General features: G+C 50.1%; 1 protein-coding gene across 1 annotated transcript; it reads right to left on the bottom strand.

Annotated features, from left to right (window-relative positions):
• Positions 1–2,089: 2,089 nt before the first annotated feature.
• Positions 2,090–12,025, bottom strand: LIPG (lipase G, endothelial type). The gene is made up of 10 exons (XM_030968533.1): positions 11,887–12,025; positions 11,599–11,771; positions 10,432–10,611; positions 9,722–9,833; positions 8,367–8,591; positions 7,738–7,980; positions 7,151–7,271; positions 6,348–6,566; positions 5,199–5,291; positions 2,090–3,632 (listed from the first exon to the last, which is right to left on the bottom strand). Exons 1-10 carry the CDS (start codon positions 11,966–11,968, stop codon positions 3,611–3,613), a joined length of 1,470 nt encoding a protein of 489 aa, XP_030824393.1. The 5' UTR covers positions 11,969–12,025; the 3' UTR covers positions 2,090–3,610.
• Positions 12,026–13,837: the final 1,812 nt, after the last annotated feature.

Below are 13,837 nucleotides of genomic sequence, written 5' to 3'. Positions count from 1 at the left end.
TCTTGTGCTCTTGTATTCTTCCCCCTTTTCCTTTAGAGGCCAGCTCCTGCTTGTCCTTCCAGGAGACTCACCCTGCAAGAGGCACCAGCCCTTGTGCTGCAGCTGTGTCCACGGGGCAGCAGCGAAAAAATGAGTTCCAGATATCTGGAATGACTTCTGGTGTTAGTTCCCCCCACACACTCTTTGCAGAGGGTGGAAGGGAGCCCCACAGGAACACATCAGAAGACAGCTCCAACTCTGGGGTGCAGAATAATCAGGGGCCCTGCAAGCACCAAATAGCTCTCTGCCAAATCCACTGAGGTAGTTTTCCTTGCAGACAGGCATTGCTGAGCTTTCCATAGGGAAAGGTTAACTAAGTAATTTCATGCAAATCTTCCTCAGCTCAGAGGTATTTACTCTGTTTGCAAAGTCCTTCTGCTGCTGCTGGATTTGTGCCATCAATTTGTGTCAGGCACAGGCAGAGCACAATAAGAGGCTTCCCTTTAAATTCGGTGGTGTGGCTGCGGGGAAAAGCTGGGAAAACTCAGTTAGTGATTAGATTTAGGTAAGTTTCCTTAGAAGTGTTCACCAATGGGTTTGTTAGTGAAGTCAGGCAAAGGTGGAGCATTTCAGGCAAAATATAAGTGACATTTAATGGAGAAAAAAAGAATTCATGGAAGAAATCAAAGGAAGAGAGGGAGTTTGAACTTGTCCTGACTAGCCTGGCACAGCAGCAATGGTCTTGCCAGAGTCCACTCTGCTCACTGCTACAACCATAGAAAGTAACACAAAATCCTGCTTTTCCCCAGCCAAAAGCAGTAGTGGTATTGCCATGTCTGAGAGAAAGCAGCATGGGAAAGGAAGGTTAATGGTTTTGGTGGAGCTCCCTGCTGAATGTGGCTTATGGTCACTGCGGGGAAGGGCCAGCCAGAACATCCATCTGATGCAAAGCAGAGAAGGATTTTGATTTTGTCATATTCACTCTGCTGAAAAAAAGATGATGGTACTGGTATGGTTCAAATAATATCCTCACTGCTGAGGTAAAACTGAAATAAACCTGTAACCACAGAAGGGTTTGGGTTGGAAGGGACCTTAGAGCCCATCCAGTGCCATGGGCAGGGACATTTTCCACTGTCCCAGGCTGCTCCAAGCCCCATCCAGCCTGGCCTTGGGCACTGCCAGGGATCCAGGGGCAGCCACAGCTGCTCTGGGCACCCTGGGCCAGGGCCTGCCCACCCTCCCAGCCAGCAATTCCTAATTCCCAAGATCCCAAAATCTGTCCCTGCCCTCTGGCCCTGGGAAGCCATTGCCTGGCTGCTGTCCCTGCATGCCTTGTCCCCAGTGGCTGTGCAGCTCTCCTGGAGCCCCTGGAGGCCCTGGCAGGGGCTCTGAGGTGTCCCTGGAGCCTTCTCTTGTGCAGCTGAGCAGCCCCAGCTGTGCCAGGCTGGCTCCAGAGCAGAGGGGCTCCAGCCCTGGCAGCATCTCTGTGTGTCCCCCCTCTCCTAGTGTTTTATGGGAGGCATCCCTCCAGGGCAGTTGTAGATCCAGAGTGACTTTGCCCCATTCCTGAAGGCCCTCAGTGGTGGGAGCATGGAGAGGACAGCTCGGCCTTGGCCACACAGAGGAGTTGGGAAGGAGGAGGAAGGAGGGTGCTGAACCTGGCGGAAGGTCTTGGGGACCTGCAAGGAGGAACAAGACTGTCATAGCTGTTCTGGCAAGGAATGTCAAAGGTTTTGGTAGATTGCTCTCCAAAACTCCTGACAGGAGGGGACAGCCGGGGGGGTCGGGCTGTGCTCCCAGGGAACAGGGACAGGAGGAGAGGGAAAGGCCTCAGGCTGGGCCAGGGGAGGTTTAGGCTGGAAATTAGGAAAAATTTCATGGAAAGGGTTGTCTTGCTCTGGCACAGCTGTCCAGGGCAGTGGTGGAATCCCCATGCCTGGAGATGGGTGGATGTGGCACTTAGGGACAGGGATCAGTAGCCCTGGCAGTGCTGGGGACAAGTTCGAACGCAGTGTTCTTGGAGGGTCTTTCCAACATAAATGGTTCTGTCATCAATAACAAGACTTCACTGATTTTTACAAAGCCCTTTATTTTTGATCTCAAGGCTCATAAAAACTGTTACTCAAACCAAAATGTTTAAAATTTTACATATATACAATATGAGAAATAAATTATGTTTTAAGTCATACAAAAACCACAATATACAAATAGGGCTTTGAAACTTCTCTAAGTATGGCATGGCAACAACTCACAGATACTTACCAAAGGCTTCTGTTTCCGAAGTCTTTGCATAAAACCATGAAAAAAATATCCCCAAATGTGCTTGCTTTGGTTGGAGTGAAGCTCTACAAAAACTGAAGAGATTTGCAGGCCTCAGACTTGCTAAGACTTCAGAACTCAGTGCACAACCTGGCAACACCATTTTTGAGATTGCCTTTCTGCATGCCAAAAGCTCAAGAGCTGTTATACCAATTTTCCTTCCAGAAAGTGAACAAAAAAAAAGGAAAAAGAAATAAAAGCCAAAAGCAAGCAACCAAAACAAAACCTATTTCACCAACTGACAAGGTGGTGACTCTGCTGTAGCAAACAGGACAGCTGCAGAGTCTGTTCAACTCAAAGCCAAGCCAAGATCACCTGGGACCAGGGAATCCAACTGGGGTGTTGTGACAGTTGAGGGCAGGATGTTTGGCACTCAGAAATAAGGTCTTAATTATGCATTGGTGCTACAACAGCTTCTCAGCAGAGGTGAGCGTGTTCTCAGAGGTTAAAAGGAGTGGTGAAAAGCTCTCCTGAGGCAGCACGGTGCATTGCCTCCCTCCATCCCTGTGGTCAGAACAAGGGCAGATCCTCTTTGCCCTTTAAAAAGGGATCCCCACGTGGGACTGGGCAGCCCCACTGCAGACACTGACCAGGCATTGAGGAGCAGCTGCCACCACCACCACCACCACCACCACCTGCACCGTGTCCTGCCGCAGGCACAGGGAGGACAGAGCTCTGCCTCCTTATCAGGCCATATGTCAGGAAATTAGACATTTCAGTATCAGAACGGATTATTTTTAAGGCAAGTAAAGGACAACTTGAAGTTAAGTGGCATTGTGCTTATCCCCAGCCCTTCCCTAGACAACCCCACACACCTGACCTGTGCTGGTCTCACCTTCCCAGAGCCCACAGTGCTACAGGACCATGGTAACCCCTACCCTAGGTGCTAATTTGTTCTTGGCAGCTCTGTCACCCACAGTCTGATGGGCAGTTAGCATGGTTATTTGTCTTCTCAACTCCACTGGCAGGCAGACCAGAAGATCATTGCTGAGGTCTCAGTCTGTGAAGATCTCACCCATAGTCCTGGTTAATGGGAGCAGGGAAGGGGAAATGCAGTGTGTAACAGGTCAAGGTAAGGTTAAATGCACAAACCAGGCTCCTTGGAAAAGGGAAAATGGAGTTTTAGTTGTTTTAGGTCTAGGACCATGGTTCATCAATTGCTCCTCGGTTTCTTGCATCCAATCCAAGATGTTTTGTCCTGAAGAGCTAGTTTCTTTAAGTGCTACCAAGCCAGGTTTCTCCCAGAGCATCTTGCCACCTGCGTGGTCTTCATGCATCTAGGTTGCTTGGTTGTGAGTCTTTAGGGAAGCCTTCAGAGCAGATTTGAGACAGACCTGGGGAAAACAGAGAGCAAAAAAGATGCCTAGTTAAATGCAGGAGTTAAGAGGAGTAATGAAGGATTTCTAAGAACTCATGGAACGCCAAGAACAGGTTTGGACAACACAGGCTGGCGTTTTATTCTGCCAAAGCTGCACTTTGCCCAGTAGCTACTCAGTGAGAGCCTGCAGCAGATATTATGCAGGCTGCAAGCAGAAATTACAGGGCTTGAGCTAGACCCTGCCTGTGCAGCTCCATTTGGAATGGACAGATGTTTGCAGGCTCAATCTCTAAGGAGGGAACTATAATATTGCACTGACTTGGCAGAAACAGAGAACTGAACAGCAAGTAATCACTCATGATTTCTGGAAGGAAGGATCATTTCCTAGAAAAAATGGTGTGCTGGAGCTGAGCTCAGCTCCTCTGCCTCATGCACAAGCTGTACTGCACGAGAAAGGAGGAAGGGCACATCTGCCAGCAATTCAGTTTTATGAGGGTTACCAAGTAGCATATCAAAACAGCCTTTTATTGTACCTGCAGGAATGTTTACTCGATCTTTCGAGACTTGTGGCAGAGCAACAAGTTCTTGCACAGGGGTTTCATTCACAGAATTGTTTGCTACCGTGCATAGCACAGCTTGCTGGTTTCTGCCAAACCTGGAATGGGACCAGCTCACATTTCTGAGCTGAGTTCTGCTGCCCAGGAAGGCTGGGCTAAGCTCGACTTCCACGCGGCTCTGCTAGCCCTAACAAGCACTTTGTCCTCTGGATTAGAAGTGACAAAGCTCCGAGTCTACAAAATGAAATTTAAGAGAGGGCAAAAGGCTGGGCTAAATCCAAAGGAAAGTATCATTTAGTCAAATGAACAGGAATTCATTCAAAACATGACCGGAGGCATCCGAGGCAATCAGGTTGTCACTGCTGGGACCAGACTTTCTGGAAGTCACGCTCTGAGGACTGTTCTGTGTGTTGGGAAGTGCCCAGAGGTTAAACAAGCCTGAGCTGCTTTGGCAGTGTCACTCTCCTGAACCAGAGGAGATCATCAGGCCTGGAGATGAAGCTGGAGGACTCAGGGCTGTAACACCATGGCAAGTCCTCACCTGAGTCTTCCTCATGCAATTGAGCTCAAAGTTTAACCAAGTGATTTCTTGGCAGCTCAAGGTCTTCCACCAGACTTTGAGGAAATGCCCTGCACTTCTCCCAGCTTCCCCCTGTTTTACAGGGCACTTAATAAATGACTCTTAGCTACCTTTCCACTATTGCACAGATCTGGGGCTTTGGTGGTACCTGACTTTAGCACCTACCACAATTAGCAGCAAGGACTGTGATTAACCTCTTTGGCTATAAAGATGTAAAGGTACAAGATGACAATCCAAGGTCAGAAGGGAGAATAATATCACCTGCTTAGCAATAGTAGGTGATATTAAAAAATTAAATCTGATAGCTGTGAATCTTAGGCCAGGAATTCTTATCTTTTTTGAAAGAAAAAGAGGTATCAGGAGCTAAAAATACAATGAGAAGGTTCCACTCATCCCAGCCAAGCCACATGCATCATACAGAATTTCTCTTGAATTATTTCCATACCTTTTCTGCCATTCCTCTGTGCACTTCACAAACCAGAGCTCTTTGCCAGGAGATATACTGGTTAGCTGAGAGTCCTCCACACAGAAAGCAAACCTTAGGAGGAGGAGGACACAGAAGTCAAGGTACTTGCTCTCTCATGATTAACAATTAGCAGGTAATACGGACTGCAGCTTATTCTAGGACAAGTTGTTTAATTAGCCATCCATCCCACAGAACATCTTGATACACCATCAGCCCCTTGAGTCGCTGTTTTATTTCCTACTTCAATATTTTAACTGGGGATCCTTGCCTCTACTACCCTATGTTTCATAGAAGCCAGGATGCAGAATACCTTACAGATGACAGGTGATGCTTATTTAAAGCACTGAGAAATGTGGGAAATCAATCAATGTCAACTGCTGCTCTTTGACAGATCTGGGTTACCTTCAGAACAACATTAACAGAAGGTGTGGGAGCACTGTGCTGCATGCTTGGGAGCCTTAACAATTTTTGGATGCTCAGGTAACTTTCCATTTGCAGAGAATCATAGAATCAGAGAATGGTTTCGGTGGGAAGGGACTTTAAAAATTATCCCTGCCATGGTGGAGAACCTTCCACTAGAATTCTATGGTCAAGTCTATGATCCAGGGGTATGGTTGGGTTTAGAAAGGCCCTTAAAAATCACCTAGTACCAATCCCCCCTGCCAGATCCCAGAAGGAGCAACGCAGTGCTTGAGGGGTTGGTGCCACCATGTTACTGGTTGCAGTTTTAGGCTCTGCTGGTTGTACCAAATCAGCACATTGAGCCTGTAAATAATAGCCATGATCATCCATCTTTCAGTACTTTTGGTGCTCAGTACTTTAACACTTCAGGTACAATCTAAACCACATTGAAGCATGTTAATTTAGTCCTCAGAGGATCCCACAGCATCAAAATAAAGCAAAAGAATACCCCAAATCTGCTCTGTGGTGACCAGTTTAGCTTAAAGCCTGTTTGCAGCCTCATGCTGGACAGTACCCTGCTCTCCTCCACCACGAGGGAGCCATAGCTGGTGGCACCAAAAAAGAAGCCAGCTCAGGATACCAACCACATTCAAAACACTGGTTTTTTTATCTTGCTCTGGGTTGAAGTTTCAGGTGAGTTCACATGCAGCCTAGCACAATTATTACCTCTGTTGTGTTTCCCCAGATTTCACACGTATTCGTCTGATGTGGAGCTCCTGGGAGGAATTCACAGGCCTGTACCAGTAGCTCCTCAGCTCTTTCCACAGATCATACCACGACTGAGACGTCCCCTCCCAGGTGAGCTTTATTTTCAGAAGTTCACCCATGTCCTCCTCAGTATAGACCAGGAAGGTGTTGGTAGCGTTTAGGCCAATTAGATCAAGCCTGGAAGAGAGGCAGAGACTCGGCATTTTTTCCTTATGGAAGCATGCCAGGTGCTCCTTTGTTCCATGCCAGGAGTTTAACAGAGCCCCTGCAGCTTATCAAGTGCTGCACATTCAACTGTCACCAGTTAATTACTGATTGCACTGACGGGAGCTCAGATAGCTGGCTCCACACAACGCAGTGTGTACTTAGCTTGGCCATCCTTCCGTAGCTTAAAGGTGGGGTTTGTACCTGCTCTTTCCTTTGGGAGATGCTAAGTGAGGTCAGCAGTGCCTCCAGAGACATTTCAGACTACGTCCAAATGGTAGAGGGCAAAAACCAGCCAACCAAAAAAAAACCACACACAAAAAAGCAACGAGCCATGAAGGCTAACATGGGACTGGGCACATTAAAGTGTTCTCAATTCGTCCAGTAATAAATTATAATTAAGATACTGAATGAAAAGCTTTTTGGAAAGGTGATGAAGTGAGGCTGCTAGGCTGGGATGCAACGCCAGTGTTAGCAGAGGAAAAAGAATTCTGCCATCCCATGTAGTCCCTGTGGCCTTCATACTTAGGTAAAAACACAAAGGGCAGATTACTTACATTTCTAAAGAGAGGGGCTCAGAGTCTCCATTGGTGCCGTGGAGGGTGACAGAGAAGGTGGGATCAACCTCTCCCAAGCCCTTGTAGCTGAAGACATGCATTTTCATCTGGTAGTGGTAGACTGGAGAGAGAGGGGAGAGCAGAGATGGAACCAGCTGCGCTGAAAGAAACGTTGCTCACCACTGGTCTGTGTGAAATAGTGTTGACTAGCAAAGACCAGACCCTTCCTTTAGAGAGACAGCACTGATCACGTTTTCCTGCCGTTACTGATTACAAATTTGAGTTTTACACAACAGCAGCAGCAGGCCCACCCTGGGGACAGCTCCCCAGACCTTACATTTCTCTGAGGCTGAGTTTTGCAAGCACAGCAGGTAACTGCAGCCCTGCTCAAAAGGCAGAGTGTTGTTGTGGGTGGATTGCACAGGGAGGAAGGAGCACGGTGATGGCACAGCACAGCAGTGCAGCCGGGTGCCAGCGGAACAGCAGCTGGAGCTGCAGGGCTCTGGGGAGATGCTGCTCCTCCGCCTCTGCCTCCTTCCCCACGCTGACTCGGGGAGGCTGCGCTCCTGCTGGGAGGGGAAGCGTACCTTTGAAGGGCATGTCAGCCCTGGTTTTCAGGTACATCTTGCTGTTCCTCTTGTGCCGGATGCGGCGGGCATTGTAGCCGATGCCGTTGCAGCGGTTCTTGCGGCAGCTCAGGCAGATGCCCTTCTTGAAGCGACTGGAGTCGGTGCACTGGAACGCGAAGCTCTGCTTGTCCTGGTTCACCAGGGAGTCCACAAAGAGGTGCACAGACCGCTCGTGCTCACATTTGACAACTTCACCAATTGCTGGAGAGGCAGAGTTGCAAGGGATAAATTTGGTTTAAGCAGCCCACAAGATAAAGCGAGCTATGCCTTTCTGCAGCCCAGCACAAGCTGAGCGGGGACAAACTCAGTTTTCCAACAGCAGCAATTCAGGAGGTTAGTGGGAGATGCTCACTTAGTCCCTCCCATGAAGAGCTTTAAGAGGATGCTAGTCACAGCATAAGACCACAGATTATGATCAGGTGTTGGAGTGAGAATGTGCTTCATTGTTAAAAGCATCTATAGTTTCTAGCAACTATCTCCAGAAATACAGACATTTTAGAAAGAAAAAATGATTTTCTTTCCATTGACCCAAGTCTATTTGTGAGAAGTCTACACTGACCAGAGGCAAAAGATTAAAGAGAACTTACTCCCATAGGCAATGGCTCCCAAGACATCACTTAGGCCACAGCCAGGCTGGAAGTCTCCCCCATTGGGGTAGATGTCAAGGTGGCCCACAGGCATCTGGATCCCAATGCTAACACCCAGTGTTTCCCTGGTGTAGGTGTGAAGGACGTCCACAAAGTTGGCATCATCAGGGGAGAGGCGCCTGCTGGGGTCCACTCCTTCAAACATGGGGCCAGCAGGATCCAAGCCTGCAGTCAGAGACAGAACACAAGGGGCCAGGTAAGAAATTGGGTTCTTTCATACAGAATATAGCCAGAAGCCTGCTGCTGGCAGGTCTCCTCACCACCTGATACACAGACAGTCCCAGCCCCATTGCTGGTACTGTCCCTCAAGATGTTCTCACCATGGGCTCATTGAGGAAACAAATAAAGATGCCCCGCTCCACTTTTGGGGCAGCACAACACAATAGCAGCACCATGATCAGATTGCCTGTTGGAAGCAAAGAGCCTTCACCAGGTCATGGTGAAGAGATGATTCAAGATGCATCTCCAAACACCAGAAGAAGTTTAACACCCCAGGAACAGCTGGCAGCAAAGCTGCCTCAGTGACATTTAGTCTGTTTTCAGACTGCACATATGGAGGGACTAAAACAATTTAAGCAACAGCCAAGAAATACCTTCATTGAGATCCCATGATGGGTTTGGGATGCTCTGTTAACTCCTGAGCTTCACCCCCGGCCAGAAGCTGCACTCCAGAGTATTTCTACAACTTGACTGTTAGGTGATTTTTTTTCCCCCTGATTAATTAAATACAGACATTTATTGCTGGGCTATGTGGAATTATCACTGCCAGGGTCACATGTAAATCCTTAATGCAACTGCTTGTACTATGCCCTAAGTCCTCACATGTTGAAATCAGCTTTCCTTTGGAGCTGGAAGCAAACTCTTCAGGTATTTCGACAATGAGGGTTTAGAGTTGATTTTTTTTTTTTAATCAGACATCCTGTGGGACAAACAGCACCCAATAGCTCTCACCTCCATTAGTTTATGAGCTGTAATTATAAAAACACTAACACTCAGAGGAACAGCATTTGGATAGTAAGAGTTTGAGCTGGACTTGTTTGGAACCCACATTTAAATTCAAACAAACCCAGAACCAGTTTGTCCTGGGTAAGGCTTTTTCATTGAAGCCTTGCTATAATTGATGTGAGGAGACCTGTGCTTTCCACTGCTGCCACAAGCAGAAAACTTGTCATTTCTGGAAGAATAACACCAAAACAACACTGTAGCAACACAGGAAGCGAGCCTCTTCGGGGAAACTCACTGCCGGGAAGGACAGGGGAGAGACTGCTTTAAAAAGTGCTTAAAAAGCCACTTGCCTGTAATTCTGCCTATAGTGCCATGGACATGGTTGCCAGCAAAGCCAGCCACGTGGGCACCCAGGCTGTACCCAATCAGGTGGACATTCTCAAGCTTGAAGAGGGGGTTCTCCTGCAAGGAAAAGAAAATATGAGAGTTTGATCCCCTCTCTTTCATGGCATCTAGTGCTGCTTCTGTCTGCAGGAATATAAAGTCCACTTCTAAGAAGGGATTGGTGGGAGGGGGCAGATAAGCATGCTTTGTTTTGTATTTTATCAAGACAAGCGGAACGGTTTGGATGGCGCTCATGGTTTAGCGGTGTTCCAGTCCCACTTATGATATTCTTTATCACCAAGAATAAAACTTTCCCCTGGGAGCTGCCAGCAGACTCAGCCGTGGCCTCAGGTGCCAAGTGCAGCACCATGGACCTCTCCTCCTTCCCTGCCTCCTGCCAGGCCGGCGCTGGCTCTGAACGCTCGAGCCCACATTGCTCAGGCAGCGCTTCCAAACCTGAGCTGCCCTTAAGCACCACTGACCCGAGTGTGCCTCACCCGAGGCAGCCTCTCCAGGGAGGCAGGGCAGCAGCACTGCAGCTATGAGCCATCACCTGGCCAAGCCCTGGGATGGGTGTTACAGCACAGCCTGCCCTGCTGGTGAGCCTCGGCAGCCTTGTGCAACAGTCCCTCAATGTAAGAGCATTACAACAGAGGCTGCTCTTAGCTTGCACTACCTGTAACCAGTCCAGCAACCTCGCTATGGTTTTTCCAACAATCTGCGTGTTGTTCACGGCATCGGTGTAGAGCTGGTGGGCAAGAGAGAGCCAGTCCACCACGACCACGTTGGCATCCTTCTCCCTCTCCTGCAGAGCGGACACCAAGCTGTCAAGCCAGGTTTCGAACATGCCACTCATCTAGAAAGAGATTCAGGTGTCAGTTTCCAGCTCGCAGGACCAAGATGACACATCCACAGTCAAGTTATTTGCATGTCATTTACATTTGCTGCTCCAGCTGCATGCTGCTCCTTTGCAAGCCCCACTACCTCTCAGCGATGCAGTAAGAGCATGCATGCAACGGAGTAAGAAAAACAGGTTTTGAGAGACTCTGGCTGTAATTACCCACTTGCCTTCTAGGGCAGGAGGGAGAGGCATTTGTTACATGCCACCTTATCTCACTTTTTCTCAAGAAATTCTGATGGATTGCAAAATTACTCACGAGACCTGGCAGTGCAGTTTGCATAAGCCCTGGCAGAGCTGATAAGCCCCCTGAGTGCCACACACTCAGCCTTACCAAATGCAGAATTAAAAACCTTGATAAAGCCTGCATGCCCTCTTGTTTCTTTATTAAGGAGTGCACATAGCAGACTGGGCACTCAGCTACGATTACAGAAGGGCTATACACGTGCCTGTCAAGTCAAGTGTCACATTCATAGTGGTCAGTCAGCTGGATTTTAGTGCTATGTTCACATTATACAGCTAGGAAGTGATCTTGAGCAGTTATGAATGAGTTGGGTGACTTCAGAGTTTCTAAGCCTGACCCCGAACACTTTGCTCCAGAGATCTCAATAGAGGTGCATCTTTTAAGAGACCATTGTGCTCAGAACATGAAAACTTTTCCCAAAACTTTTCCCAAATTCCTATATTCATAGAATTCTAAAATGGTTTGGGTAGGAAAGGACCTTAAAGATTATCTAGTTTGAACTCCCCTGCCATCGACAGAGACATCTTCCACTAGACCAGGTGGTTCAAATTGCCACCCAGCCCGGCCTTGAACACCTTCAGGGATGAGTCAGCCACAGAAATTCCTGAAAATAAATATTCTGGAGGCACAGCCCATTTGCAGGGCAGTTTGCTCTCTCTTAGTGGGCAGACTAAGCATTGCCCGGGATTCCTCACACTTACCGTCCAGCCGTGAATGATGAAGAAGGTTTTAGCTGTCACGTTGAACTTGCAGTCCTCCAAGCACTGCTGCTGGCCGATGGCGAGCGCGCAGCCATCCTCACCGGCGTCCGGCGAGGAGCGGAGACCGAACTTCACCCGCGCCTTCTGCGCCGGCACACGCTCCGCGCTGCCATCTGCGAGCCCGCGGGAGAGAAGGGTCAGCAGAGCGCCTCGGAACCCGCCTGCCCCGCCGGGGGACGCGCCCGCTCCGCGGCTGCCCCGCTCCCGCGTGGGACCGCGCTCACCCACCTCCCGCCGCGGGCAGCGCCGCCTCTGCGGCCGCGGTGCAACAGGACACGGCGCTGCACAGCAGCAGGAAGAGCCTCCTCATGGCTCGGCAGGACGGACGGACGGAGGCTGGAGCGGGGAAGGGATGAATGGATGGACACACGCTCGCACGGACGCGCGGCGGCGGCGGCGGCGCTTTAACAGTGGCACCATGGGGGCGGGGCCAGCCCGCCGCTCCTATTGGTCACGCCTTCCGTGACGTCACATATAGCATGAATGGGAGGCCACGCCCCGCGTGGGAGGGTCCCCGGGGGTCCCTGGCGGTGACACCCCGAGGGACACAGGGGACGTTGAGTGGGTTGGTGGGTGGGAGCCGCAGGGAGTCCCCAGGGCTGACACCCCGAGGGACACAGGGGACGTTGGGTGGGTTGGTGGGTGGGAGCCGCAGGGAGTCCCCAGGGCGGCCCCCCCCGGGGGCAGAACACTTGGGTGGGTTGGTGGGTGGGAGCCGCAGGGAGTCCCCAGGGCTGACACCCCGAGGGACACAGGGGACGTTGGGTGGGTTGGTGGGTGGGAGCCGCAGGGAGTCCCCAGGGCTGACACCCCGAGGGACACAGGGGACGTTGGGTGGGTTGGTGGGTGGGAGCCGCAGGGAGTCCCCAGGGCTGACACCCCGAGGGACACAGGGGACATGTGGGGGGTGGGTGCGACCCACAGGGGATCCCCAGGATTGGCACCCCGAGGGGCACGGGGGACATGTCAGGGGTTGGTGGGATTCACAGGGGGTCCCCAGCGCTGACACCCCGAGGGACACAGGGGACACTGGGGGGATTGGTGGGAGCCACAGGGGATCCCCAGCGGTGACACCCTGAGGGACACAGGGGACATGCAGCCCGGCATGGGAATCTGGGGGTGCTGGGGAAGGGGGTCTCACTTGTGCTGACCCCTCATGCTGCAGCCCCATGTGCCAGTGGGGTCTCTGCTTTCCATCTCCACCCATGGGAACCCCCAGAATTTCCCCCTTGGGCCCTCTGGACCTAACAGGCACAAGATGCTGCCCAAAGGGCATTGCCTGACTTGGAGCCCACCACCTTCTATTGATATACATTATCGATACCATAAGTAATTTTGAACTCAAAAATCTACCATTTATTTCTACTTTTTTATTACGTGTTTACTTACCAATTGCTGATGTGTGACAAGTTATTTCACTTTGTACTGCTGCTGCCTCGCCACACTGTAAGAAGAGATCATGGTCTGGGGACACATGATTTTCCTGCTCTCTTCTTCATCCCCTTCCTCAGCCCCGTTGTCTCCTCTTTCTCTCCAAACTCACAGAAGAAAGCAAGGACAAAGCACCAGGGCAAAGGGAAAAGATGTAGGCCAACAATGGGCAAAGATGAGGAGAGTGGTGTCCCACCCCTAAGGTGAAGGGAGCAACCAGGATTTGTAGATGCTCATGGTCAAAAGGAAAGGCAAAAGTCAGAGGCTCTGCAAAAACTTCAAATGTTTTATTAGAAAATTGCATACTTGGCATGGGAAGGAAGGAAGGAAGGAAGGATGGAAGGAAGGAAGGAAGGAAGGAAGGAAGGAAGGAAGGAAGGAAGGAAGGAAGGAAGGAAGGAAGGAAGGAAGGAAGGAAGGAAGGAAGGAAGGAAGGAAGGGGAAGGAAGGAAGGAAGTGGCGGAAGGAAGTGGCGGAAGGAAGTGGCGGAAGGAAGGAGTGGTGTAAGTATGTAGCGGAAGTGTTGGAAGTGGCGGAAGGAAGGAAGGAAGGAAGAGGAAGGATGGATGGATGGATGGATGGATGGATGGATGGATGGATGGATGGAAGGAAGGAAGGAAGGAAGGAAGGAAGGAAGGAAGGAAGTGAAGGAAGGAAGGGAAGGAAGGAAGGAAAAAAAAAAAAAAAGGCGGAAGGAAGGAAGTGGCGGAAGGAAGGAAGGAAGTGGCGGAAGGAAGGAAGGAAGGAA

Source organism: Camarhynchus parvulus, chromosome Z (genome assembly GCF_901933205.1).
Source record: "Camarhynchus parvulus chromosome Z, STF_HiC, whole genome shotgun sequence".
Taxonomy (NCBI): domain Eukaryota; kingdom Metazoa; phylum Chordata; class Aves; order Passeriformes; family Thraupidae; genus Camarhynchus; species Camarhynchus parvulus.
This window is presented reverse-complemented; position numbering and strand designations above follow the sequence as displayed.

What these genes read in the sequence shown, in the direction of transcription:
- LIPG (XM_030968533.1), bottom strand. Translation starts at nt 11,968, where the DNA reads ATGAGGAGGCTCTTCCTGCTGCTGTGCAGCGCCGTGTCCTGTTGCACC. An exon ending in TCATCATTCACGGCTGGACG is followed by an intron (nt 10,612 to 11,598) that starts GTAAGTGTGAGG and finishes ATCTCTTTCTAG; the next exon opens with ATGAGTGGCATGTTCGAAAC. An exon ending in GGCTGACATGCCCTTCAAAG is followed by an intron (nt 7,272 to 7,737) that starts GTACGCTTCCCC and finishes CTCTCTCTCCAG; the next exon opens with TCTACCACTACCAGATGAAA.